This window comes from Myodes glareolus, chromosome 1, assembly GCF_982192425.1.
Source record: "Myodes glareolus chromosome 1, mMyoGla1.1, whole genome shotgun sequence".
NCBI classification, from domain to species: Eukaryota; Metazoa; Chordata; class Mammalia; order Rodentia; family Cricetidae; genus Myodes; species Myodes glareolus.
This window is the reverse complement of record NC_142026.1, coordinates 90,049,958-90,062,082: the sequence shown is the minus strand read 5'-3', so window position 1 is coordinate 90,062,082 and position 12,125 is coordinate 90,049,958. Positions and strand designations below refer to the sequence as shown.

Below are 12,125 nucleotides of genomic sequence, written 5' to 3'. Positions count from 1 at the left end.
TCAGAGGACTTACTGCTCTTGGAGAGGACTGGGCTTCAGTTCCAGCACCCAGCACCCACATGGCTCATGACTATCTCCAACTCCAGTTCCAAGAAACCCAAATTGCTCTTCACCAGGTCAGAAAGATTGTGGTGAACACACAAACACACTCACACATACACATGAATATTTTAAAGGGGCTGTATATAGACAGATGGCTGTGACGTGGTCCACAGGGAAAGCACCTGCTGCGCTAGCCTGATGACCTGGCTTTGATTTCCAGAACCCACAGACAGGTAAGAGAGAACCTGATGCCGACCGAGGCCAGGGCAGGCATCAGATCTCCTGGAACTGGAGCCACAGATGGCTGTAAGCTGCCTCTTGGGAATCGAAGTCAGGTCCTTTGGAAGAGCAGCAGCCAGTGCCCTTAACTATGGAGCCATCTCTCTAGCCCCGTAAGTTTTATTTTTAAAAACCGAATTCTTGTCTAGTCCTGCGTGATTCTGGTACATTAAATTGTATTGTAACTGGAAATATATATACTGTCAACAGTAACAATGAAATGGTAAGCCAATTGCAAGCCACATGGCAATTATTGTATACAAGACCTCTTTTTTAAAAAGTTCATGACTGAGAAACATCTCCATCTTGAATTCCCATGAAGACAGAACTTTCCATCTCGACAGGGGTGTCTCCAGGAGAGCCAGGGTCCTCTGCTTCCAAGAGCTGCCCTGTCTCCTGCTCGAGTGTCTGCTCTGCGCTGCTTTCCATCTGAATCTCTTCGTCTTCCAACTCCACAGATTTGTCAGGAGCCGGCACTACAGCCTCATCTTCATTTTCATGCAGAAAGCTGCAAATCATGTTGGGTCTATAGGAGAAATCATTATCCTTCATTTGTAGCCATTCTACACCATCTAATTGGGCAGGAGATAAGCAGGACAAATAAGAAAGAAACAGAAAATTTCAGTTAGGTATATTTCTTTTCTTAACCAACAACAAATGTGGCACAGATGAAGAGCCGTTACGTGGGGCTGGTGGGGATGTGAATTTGTACGACCACTACAGAAATCAGTATGACAATGCCTTACAAAAAGAGGACCAGTAAATGGTCTAGTGGTACCACTCCTAGACACACAGTGGGAGGATGCTGAGTCGGTTCAGCACAGAGATACTTGCACATCTATGTTTATGGCTGAGTATTCACAACTGCCAAGATACAGAACCATAACTAAAGATCCATCATTGGGATAAACAAATATAGGGAGGATACAGCCTTGCATGCCTCAAGTTCATTCCGAAGACTCTTCACTTCAGGTCAAGCACCTTTAAAATGATTTTATTATATGTCATCTTCATTTCTTGAGACAGAATCTCACTATGGAGTCTTAGTTGTGTGGATTAGACTGGCCCTGAACTCATAAAGATCTGTCTGCCTCTGTCTCCCAAGTACTGGAATTAAAGGAAAGGGCCACTATGCCTGGCCTGTTTATTTATTTGTCTACTTATTTATTTAATATTTGTGGGGTTTTGAAAACAGTTCAGTGGGTAAAAGCACTTGCCACGAAAGATTTACATAAGTCTGATTCACAGACCCTACAGTGGGATGACAGAACGGACCCAGAGTTGTCCTCTCACGTTCATATCTGTTCAAGCCACTGCTGCCAATAACAATTTAAAAAATTTTAAACTTTAATATCTTTGTGTGTGGTATATATGTATGTGTGAAAATATACATTATGTATAAGGTCAAAAGTAGACATGGGACATCTTCCTTAATCAGTCTGCACCCAACTTTGGAGAGGAGGTCTCTCCCTGAACCTGGAACTCACTGATCCAGGTAGACCGACTGGGCAGCAAGCCTGTCCTCCTGTGTCTGCCTCCCCAGTGCTGGGGTTAAAGGCACAGGCCCTTGCAAGGGTGCTGAGGATTGAGCTTTGCCTGCATTGCCCAGCACTCGGAAAGGGAGAGGCAGCGCGTCTGTAATCCCAGTGCTAGGGAGGTGGTGACAGGAGGAGGAGCAGAAATTACCCAACCTGGGCTGCAAGGATTCCTGTCTAAAGAAATGGGGGGGGGGTGTACATATACAATACAGAAAGTAATGTTATTTATTTAGCTATAAATAAGAATTAAGTTGATATATGTAGGAAAATGGATACAACTAGAACCCTAAAACTCATTTTTAAACAAAATAAGCTTGATGAGAAAAACACATATTGCATGCCTGCCCTCATATGTGGAATCCAAATTTGCCTGTGTTTCTAGGACATGAAAGTAGAAAGGGGATGGCGAGGGAGGCATAAACAGAGGGGCAGGAGGACATCGGAAGACAATGGAAGTCTGTGGCACGAAAGCAAAAGGAAGAACTCTGAGCCTGGCCTGGCCTCCCAAGTACTGGGATTGTACCTAACAGCCACACACCCAATGCAGTGCTAAATTTTAATATACTATAGTTTATTAATATAGCTATCTCTGTAAGTCCAAGGAATATCCTGATAGCAATGTATCACCCACTGCCAAAGCCCATACCAAGATCACCCACTTGCTTTTGTCTGTTTATGTATGATACTCAAGACAGTGTTTGAGCTCACACTTCCTTCCACTTGCCAAGTAGCTGAGTCTGGCCTTGAACTCCTGATCTTCAGCTGCCTTCCCCCACCCCGCAAAGCACTGGGATTACAAGCATATGCCACCACATCCGGCTAGTACTAGGCATTGATCCAAGGGCCTCACAAACGCTGGGCAAGGGTTCTTGACCACTTAGTTCAGTTCCCAGCCCAAGAGCACCATCTTCAAAGAATGGAGTCAACGAACCTATGTTTTCTTCTCCTTCCTTCTTTTCTGTCAGCAGTGTCCTCGTCATGCTGAGCTTCTTCATGGTGTGGCACTTGTACTTCAGCACTGTTCTGTCGGCCCCTTCCGGCTCCACTAGGACATAAAATGGTCTTATTATGCTGCTTCACGCCATCACATCAAGTACTCAACTACTTCCTATGGAGACAGCACGGGAAGTCACACTGTGACTCATCACTCCTGTCCCACACGCAAAGAAATGACAGATAACACGGTCACTCAAAGGCACAACAGACTCAGACCCAAACAGCCATGAGGCCAGAAACATGAAAACAGAGATTAAGGCAACAGGCAGGGTAGACTCAAGCCCTAACATGGGAAATAGGGGTCAGGAGTTGGCCTGCAGGACAATATGTCAACAATCCCATCACCCAAATGAAGGACCAGAACCAAATGCCCTACTCGAAGCAAGAGGATTGAGCGGGGATGTTCCCAGTTAGAAAAGCCTGGGAAAAACTGCTCTGATATTGCTGCCTAGAACTACAACTTTTAAAGATTGTAGACCCAGACAGGTGAGAAAATGAGACACTGGACCAAAGACAGGAGACACCACAAACTTCCACATACTGCTCTGCCAAGTGTGAGCTCCTGCATGATGGAGCTCATCATGATGGCGTCTAGACATCTGAACCATATGAAGTCTAGCTATTGCTAATATTTTTTTCTTCTTTTCTTTTCTTTCCTTTTTGCTTTTTCAAGACAGGGTTTCTCTGTGTACCCATGGCTGTCCTGGAACTCACTCTGTAGACTAGGCTGACCTCAAACTCACAGAGATCCACCTGCCTCTGCTGGGATTAAAGGCATGCGCCACCACTGCCCGGCTATTGCTAATAATTAAACTTAGAATTTCCATGTAGTTCAAGCTGCTCATTTAGTTGAAGATAGCATACATTCCATTTTTATTCTCCTCCACCCCTCTTTTTACATTTATTTTTTGGTGCTGGGTAATTGTGGCTAAGGCCTCCCACGTGCTATGCAAATGTTCTAGAGGAGAGCTACAACCCCAGCCTCTTATTAAATCTATTTCTTTCCTTTGCTCAATCTAGTTCTAGATATAAAGTTTGGAGAAAGTTGTTTACCTGTACACACAAAGACACACATAAAGAATGCATGGCAGCACACATTCATAGTGAGGTATTCAGTATGGTTAAGAACATTAAGAAATGCATGGCTGTATAGCGAAGCACTCAGAAGGCTGAGACAGGAGGGTCACAAGTCTGAAGTCAGCCAGGGACAAGATATGCAAATCTATAGTTCAGTCCCCAACATCATTAAGAGAAAATGAAAGTGAGCCCTGAAACCAAGCTACATTCAAACCCTGGCCCCGCCACTCACTCCTGTGTGAATCTGAGACTGCTGCTGACACCTGTGCTTTCTCCAGCTACGAAGGAACACGAAGATGGCACCGATGCGGGCACTTGGGAGGCTCAGAAAATAGCAGAATTTAAGTCCTGCCTGGGAAACACAGAGAATTCCAGGCCACCCTGTACTGAGGCTGCTTCCAAACATACAGAAAGTATCTTGTTCACTGAATTATGGTAAGGATCAAATGATCAAATGAACATATAAATAATGTATATATCCTTTAGAACTAACATATAGAAGATGACAAAGAGTAGCTATTAGCTGTGTGTGGTGGTGCACATCTTTAATTCCAACACTCAGGAGGCAGGGGCAGCAAGATCCCTGAGTTCAAGGCCAGCCTGGTCTATAAAACAGAGTTCCAGAACAGCCAGGACTAGAGAGAGAAACCCTGCCTCAAAAAAACAAAAGAAGCTGAGTGGTGCACGAGCTCACCTTGAACCCCAGCACCCCAGCACTCAGTGGCAGAGGCAGGAGGATCTCTGAACATGAGGCCAGCCGGGTCTAAAGAGTGAGTTCTCAGACAGCAAAGACTACACAGAGAAACCCTGTATCAAAAAAAAAAAAAATTAAAAAGAAAAAAATAGTAGCAATTAACTATTGGTGATTTTATACAGTTGAACTGGGTATCAGCTTATACTCACAGTGGGAACGAACTACAGAACATACTAGTCTCCAAATGGAGTACTACACAACAGGAAAATAAACGCACACTATATATCATCAGGTATAAACCTCAAAATATAGCTAAATAAAAAAATAGAGACTATCTTGTAAGGTATGTTATAATTTAGATCTACCACAAAGCTAAGCCCCAGTCTCAAGTTTGAAAATTCACATATATGGAATATAAAATTGGTTATAGGCAAAAGAAATGTCAAATTCAAAACGGTGATTATTTGTGGAGACAGAGGAAAGGGCATAAGCGAGGAACTGAGCACACAGGGGCTCTACTCATATGTTGAGGGAGTTTGCTGAGGTACTAGGGGCTGCACACAGACTTCCCACAGGCTGCACACACACTCTGCCACTAAGCTGTAACTCTTTGCCTGTGAGTAAGAATCTCACTATATAACTCAGTCAGGCCTTGAACTCACAACCTCCTGCCTTGGCCTCCTGACTCACTGCAATCAGAAGCTGTGCCACAGATCCAGTTTCTGTTAACACTTTAAACTGTATTCCAAGTCCTGTGCAATAAAAGGACTTCTGGAGGCATCACAATCCCTGACTTCAAACTCTACTACAGAGCTACAGTACTGAAAACAGCCTGGTATTGGCATAAGAACAGACAGGAGGACCAATGGAACCGAATAGAAGACCCAGATATCAATCAACACATCTTCGAACATCTGATCTTTGATAAAGAAGCAAAAAATATCAAATGGAAAAAAGAAAGCATATTTAACAAGTGGCTGGCATAACTGTATATCAACATGTAGAAAAATGAAAATAGACCCATATCTATCACCATGCACAAAACTCAAGTCCAAATGGATCAAAGACCTCAACATAAAGTCAGCCACACTGAACCTTATAGAAGAGAAAGTGGGAAGTACATTTGAATACACTGGCACAGGGAACCACTTCCTAAATATAACCCCAGAGCACAGACACTGAGAGAAACAATTAAAAAATGGGTCCTCCTGAAAATGAAAAGCTTCTCTAAAGCAAAGGACATGTTCAACAAGACAAAACGACAGCCTACAGAATGGGAAAAGATCTTCACTAACCCCACATCAGACAGAGGTCTGATCTCCAAAGTATATAAAAATCCTCAAGAAATTGGACACCAAAAGATCACATAATCCAATAAAAAAAAGTAGAGTACAGACCTAAACAGAGAACTCTCAACAGAGGAATCTAAAATGTCTGAAAGTCATCAGCGAAATGCAAATCAAAACAACTCTGAGATTCCATTTTACGCCTGTAAGAATGGCCAAGATCAAAAACACTGATGACAACTTATGCTGGAGAGGCTGTGGGGGAAAAGGGAACACTTCTGCATTGCTGGTGGGAATGTAAGCTGGTACACCTCCTTTGGATGTCAGTGTGGCAATTTCTCAGAAAATTAGGAAACAACCTTCCTCAAGACCCAGTAATACCACTTTTGGGTATATACCCAAAGGATGCTCAATCGTGCCACAAGGACTTGTGCTCAAGGATGTTCATAGCAGCATTGTTTGTCATAGCCAGAACCTGGAAACAACCTAAATGCCCCTCGACTGAAGAATGGATAAGAAAAATGTGGCACATTTACACAATTACTACACAGCAGACAAAAATAACGACATCTTGAATTTTGCAGGAAAATGGATGGAGCTAGGAAACATTATTTTGAGTGAGGTAACCCAGACAGAAAATCAATTATCACATGTACTCACTCATAGGTGGTTTTTAAACATAAAGCAAAGAAAGCCAGCCTACAAACCACAATCCCAGAGAATTTAGACAACAATGCGGACACTAAGAGAGACTTACACAGATCTAATCTACATGGGAAGTAGAAAGAAAAAGACAAGATCTCCTGAGTAAATTGGGAACATGGGGACCTTCGGGGAGGATTGAAGCGGGGAGGGGAGAGGCAAGGAGGGGAGCAGAGAAAAATGTTGAGCTCAATAAATATCAACAAAATAAAAAAAAATGTAAAAAAAAAAGGCAGAAGGAGACAGGAGCTCAGTGCGGTCTGAGTATGCAGTCAGGGGACAGGATTGTCCTCTTGGTCTGAGGCGTCTGCAGAGGCAGAAGACCTCTCTAGCGACTGGCTGCACGGCTTCTCTGACCTCTTGGCTTTCACTCCCTAATATCTGGCTCAGGGTTTTTATTAAGAACCATTAGAATTCGTGCTACTGTGTATCGAGGCTATAATCCCAGCACTAAGGGTGCAGGAGGATTGTGAGTTCAAAGCCAGTCTGAGCTACAGCTGACCTGATATTAAGCAACAATAAAATAAAACAAAAAACAAAAATCAAAACACACAGTAAATTCGAAATAATCTGTAGAGAATTAGTCTAGCATAGCAATGACTTACCACGTTCAACACCTTCTTCAAATATAACACAGGTCCCAAGAGTATCTGCAGGAAAATGTAAGGCAAATTAGGAGAGATAGCAGAAATACTCTGAAAGCCATATGACAAAGGAGCTTGTAGATCCGCATCCTCCTACCTTCATACTCCCCGGCAAACACGTAGCTGTCTACTTGCAGGATGGGCCTCTCAGTGTCAATTCCCTACAACAGATTAAAGGGCATAAAATACCATCATTAGGAAATTTCCCTTGAAGCCAGGTGGTGGTGGTGCACACCTTTAATCCCAGCACTCAAGAGGCAGAGGTGGACACTCTGTCAGTGAGTTTGAGACCAGCCTGGTCTACAAAGTGAGTTCCAGGACAAGCCAGGACTGTTTCACAGAGAAACCATCTTGAACCACCCCCAACCCCCTAAAAATGCCCTCGGAGTTGGGTGTGTTGGGGCATGCCTTTAATCCCAGCACTCAGGAGGCAGAGGCTAGCCTGATCTACAGAGCAAGTTCCAGGACAGCCAGGGCTCTTTGGACCAGGTGTGGTGGGGCATGCCTTTAATCCCAGCACCTGGAAAGCAAAGACAGGCCATCTGAGCTTGACACCAGGCTAGTCTGCAGAATGAGTTCCAGGATGGCAAGATCGGGGGCCAGCTCAGGCTACATATGCAACCATGTCTCCAAAAAAAGAAAAAAAAAACACACAACAAAACAAAACAAAATCTCAAGGGCCATCAAGATCACTCAGGTAGGTGCTCGCTGTCAAACCTGATGACCTGAGTTCAATCCCCAGAACCCACATGGTGGAAGTAGAAAACTGACTCCTACAAGCTGTCCTCTGACCTCCTCCACAGGAATACTGTGGCACGCATACAGTCACACACAAAAATAAATAAATGTAATCACAAAAAAAAAAAAAAGGAAAGAAAGAAAAGTAATGTCAGGTATGGTGGCACATACCGGTAATCCTAGCACTCAAGAAGTAAAAGTAGGAGAATCAAGTTCAAAGACAGCCTTAGCTACAAACTTGAGTTCATGGCCATCCTCTATTACATCAGCCCTTGTCAGGAACTACTGGGGAAAAGGAAGGCCGAGGGGAGATGGGTGATTATGATCGAGTATATTATGTGCATGTATAAGATTATCAGTAGTTTTTCTAAGCAGTCTTCAAAGGGTAATTATGTTTATATACTAATTCTGATCAGAAAAATAAGGCAGGAAAAGTTGATGACATTCTTTAGATGTTAAATGAATTGAATGGGGCAGTTAGTGTTGTAAGAATACAACACAAACTTAATGTGTATTCAGTTTAAATTGCTATGTATTTTTAAACTGTCAAGAAAAGAAACAGTTTTATACATTTGAAGATTTTTTTTCCCAACAGCTTTCATCTTTTTTGTCTAAACTTGGAACTTTAACCCTTACCAAAAAAGAAGAGTTGGCAAAACCAGCCTTCTAGCACAAACACTTTTTTTAAATAAATAATGATAACCTAAGACTTAATATTTTTATAAAATGTTGCAATATTGTTTTGTGAATAATTGAAATAAAAATCTTTGTTGTATGCATCTAAAAAAAAGATTATCAGAATGAAACCTGTTGTGTACACACAATTATTACACACTTTTTAAGTTTACTTTTTTGTTTTGTTTTGTTTTTTGAGACAGGGTTTCTCTGTCCACCTGCCTCTGCCTCTAAACTGCTGGTACTAAAGACGTGTCAAATCTGGTTTTTGTTTTTTTAATTTTTTAAAACTTTATTTCATGTGAATTGGTCCTCTGGAGGAACAGGCAGTGTCCTTAACCTCTGAGCCATCTCTCCAGCCCCTGTTTTGGGGGTTTTTGCTTTTGTTTTTTAAAGTTTATCTTATTAATTTTTTGAGACAGGGCTTCTCTGTAGTCCTGGCTCTCATTCTGGTATACGAGGGTGAACTCACAGAGATCCGCCTGCTTCTGCCTCCCTAGGGCTGGGATTAAAGGTATGCACCACCACCTCCTGGCTTGTTGGTTTTTTTAAGACAGAGTTTCCTCTGTGTGTAACAGTCCTGGTTCTACAGGAACCCAGTTTGTAGACGAGGCTGCCTCAAACTCATAGAGAGTCACCTGCCTCTGCCTCCCAAGCGCTGAAATTAAAGGCGTGTCCCACCACTACCTAGCTTCTTCAGGATTTTTAAAGACAAGGCTCCCTGTAGCTCAAGCTGGCCTAGAATTTACTTTGTCATTAAGGATGTCACTGAACACTGATCTGCCTGTCTTAGACTCTCCAATGCTGGCATTACAGGGTGTACCACGACAGCCAACTTTCATGCTGTTTCATATAGTCTGATGGGTGAGGCTTGGGTGTGAGCCATGGAGATACACCAGAGGCTCTGCCTGTTGTCATGTGCAGACACTTGAGAGAAGCAGGTAACGTGGGTGCTGAGCAACTGGCCTGGCCACACAGTATACATGTCCACACTTAGACCAGAGTCTGGGACCAGACTAGTACTCTTGACTGTGGTACCACTGGAGGATGGAACTGAGGCTAGGCCTACTAGAAAGAAGACAGGCTCTGCTTAGGTACAGCACTGGATGAGGCTTTTGTCCAAAGTTCCAAACAAAATGTTATCTTTTGCTCTTTACATTCTCTCCAGCCATACATTCAGGCAACGAAGCAGGCATTTCCTTACTCCATAGAATCACCCATTACCCTGTTCCTCTAGAACGGTCCCTTAAGCTTTGTAAGGTGGAATGAGCATATTTATTTTTGTGGATAAGTCCATCCCCTTCATTCCTGTTTTAACTATGAGAAAAATGCCAGGCGGTGGTGGCACATTCCTTTAATCCCAGCACTCAGGAGGCAGTAGCAGGAAGATTTCAGTTCCAGGCCAGTCTGGTCTACACGGTAAGCTCCAGGACAGTCTGGGCTACAAAGAGAAACTCTGTCTTGAAAAAAACGAGAGAGAAGAGAGAGAGAGAGAGAGAGAGAGAGAGAGAGAGAGAGAGAGAGAGAGAGAGAGAGAAGAAAGGAAAAGAAAATCTACAACATTCGCTGAACTCGAAAGAATGAAAATCTACAACATTGCCCAAATTCTAAGACTCACCAAAATCTTGCATTTATTTTCACATTTGGAGAGAAAGTCTGAATCAATAATTCCTGACAACTCTACCAGAACAAATTGCTCCTGGCGAAAGAAAGAAAAGTTAGTATGGTACACTGCCAGTGAGCAAGGGACAATAAACAGAAATGCCCCAAATCAAAATTTAACGATGCCACCTTTGTGTAAACTGGATGTAGTCTCTGGTGGAAGCAGATTACCCGCGGAACTCCCAAGACCGTCTCTATTCTTTCTAGAATGGGTAGACTAGTACTGGGGTTAGAGCTCCCCGCTTCTCGTGCCCCAGGGTCTGAGAGGGAGCAGTCTCCGGGCCTCCCTCCCGCCGTCCGCATCCGGGACTCTTTTCCCCAACCGGGCTTGGCACAGCTATGACCGCCAATGCTGAAGGCCTTCGACCCACGCTTACAGCCTCCTCTATCTCCTCTTCCTCCTCCTCATCCTCGTCCTCCCAACTCGGATCCACCGCAGCCGCCATAGCTCGCACGCTCTGAGACGCCATCACTGGCCACGCCCACCCGGGGCCGCCATCTTGGATACGGGCAGCGGTGCCCCATATCCGGCTACTGCCGCTCACGACGCACGAACGCCTCGCCAGAAAGCAAGATGGCCACGCCAGGCGTCCGCAGAAGAGCTACGGGAAGGCTCTGCACACTGCGAGCTTTCGAGCTTGGGGAATTGCGATTTTTTTTTTTACCCCCTTGGGAGAACGTGGTTCGTAGAGCTCAGGCTGCCCAGAACTCAGTGAGTAGCAGAGCATGCACGCAAGCATCTGCCTCTCCCTCCCTGCCGGATTAAGCTAGAAACTAAACCTCACGTACATCGCGTGTCGCATTTAAGCCTGGAGAACCAAGTGCTTGCCTACACTGTCATCCCAGCAGCTGCTAAGAAGGCTAAAGCAGGATTATTAATGTAAATCCAAGGCCAGGCTGGCTAGCACCAAGTGTAGGCTAGTACGTCCAGCGCTGATGCTACCGAATGTTGCACTGGGAAGACTGGGGCTGGGTGGAAACCGAAGAGCAAAGGTTACTAAGCAAAACCAGTCTCAACAAAATGCAACCTGAGAAGCCGCACACACCCTTTATCTTTAAACTGGACCGGAAGCGGTTTTGTTTGCCTGAATACACTAGCGTGATTGGCTGTTGCCCGTAATATGCTAATTAGAACTTTAAATTTGAGTGCCTTACAATTCATAATATTTAGAATGATTTATTTTTCAAAGAAAGTATGAATATCACTTTGAAAATACATGTGTCTGCTATTTCTTCGGAGAGAATATTACCGACGGCGGCGACGGAGCCGGGGAAATGGACTGATGCAATGTCACCATCAGTGTAAAATGTACTGCCAGATGTGACTAGACAGCGGTGGACAGCAGGAACTTTAAGACTATACTTTCAGGGATCATTTCTATAGTTCGTTACTAGAGAAGTTTCTCTGACTGTGTAGAGCACCCGAAACCACGAGGAGGAGACAGAGCATTCTCCCCTGAGCGTGAAGCCGGCTCTTAGTGTTGCTTCGTGCAACTGCTACCTGCCATTGATGATCGTTCTGCTCTCTCTTTGGGAGAGTGGAGGGGGAGAATGCAGTCTGAGTGGTTTCTTTTTATTTTTGGTTCAAAGTCAGTTTGGTTTCGTTTAACTATGCATCCTAACTGTGTACGTACGGCTGTTGTGTGGCTCGGGTGCTGGTACCATTTTTATGGTTTTTTTTTTTCGTTTTTGGTATTTTGAGATAGGATCTCCCTATAGCATTGGAGCCTGTCCCGGAGTCAATTTTTGTAGACCAAGCTGGCCTCGAATTTACAGAGATCGGCCCGCCTCT

General features: G+C 44.0%; 1 protein-coding gene and 1 non-coding gene across 3 annotated transcripts; one reads left to right on the top strand and one right to left on the bottom strand.

Annotated features, from left to right (window-relative positions):
- Positions 1 to 406: 406 nt before the first annotated feature.
- On the bottom strand, positions 407 to 10,862 carry Gtf3c6 (general transcription factor IIIC subunit 6). Of its 2 annotated transcripts, none has more exons than XM_048425294.3 (6): positions 10,711 to 10,862; positions 10,290 to 10,370; positions 7,356 to 7,419; positions 7,220 to 7,264; positions 2,791 to 2,904; positions 407 to 893 (listed from the first exon to the last, which is right to left on the bottom strand). In XM_048425294.3, the coding sequence occupies exons 1-6, from the start codon at positions 10,801 to 10,803 to the stop codon at positions 604 to 606; spliced, it is 687 nt and encodes a 228-aa protein (XP_048281251.1). In that variant the 5' UTR covers positions 10,804 to 10,862; the 3' UTR covers positions 407 to 603. The 2 variants fall into 2 exon arrangements, with proteins under 2 accessions (XP_048281251.1, XP_048281250.1); XM_048425293.3 differs by lacking the exon at positions 10,711 to 10,862 and adding an exon at positions 10,463 to 10,651.
- Positions 10,863 to 11,686: 824 nt separating this feature from the next.
- Positions 11,687 to 11,900, top strand: LOC125394653 (small nucleolar RNA U3). The gene has a single exon (XR_007230283.1). It is a non-coding gene; the product is annotated as a small nucleolar RNA U3 (small nucleolar RNA).
- The last annotated feature ends 225 nt before the right edge of the window (positions 11,901 to 12,125 follow it).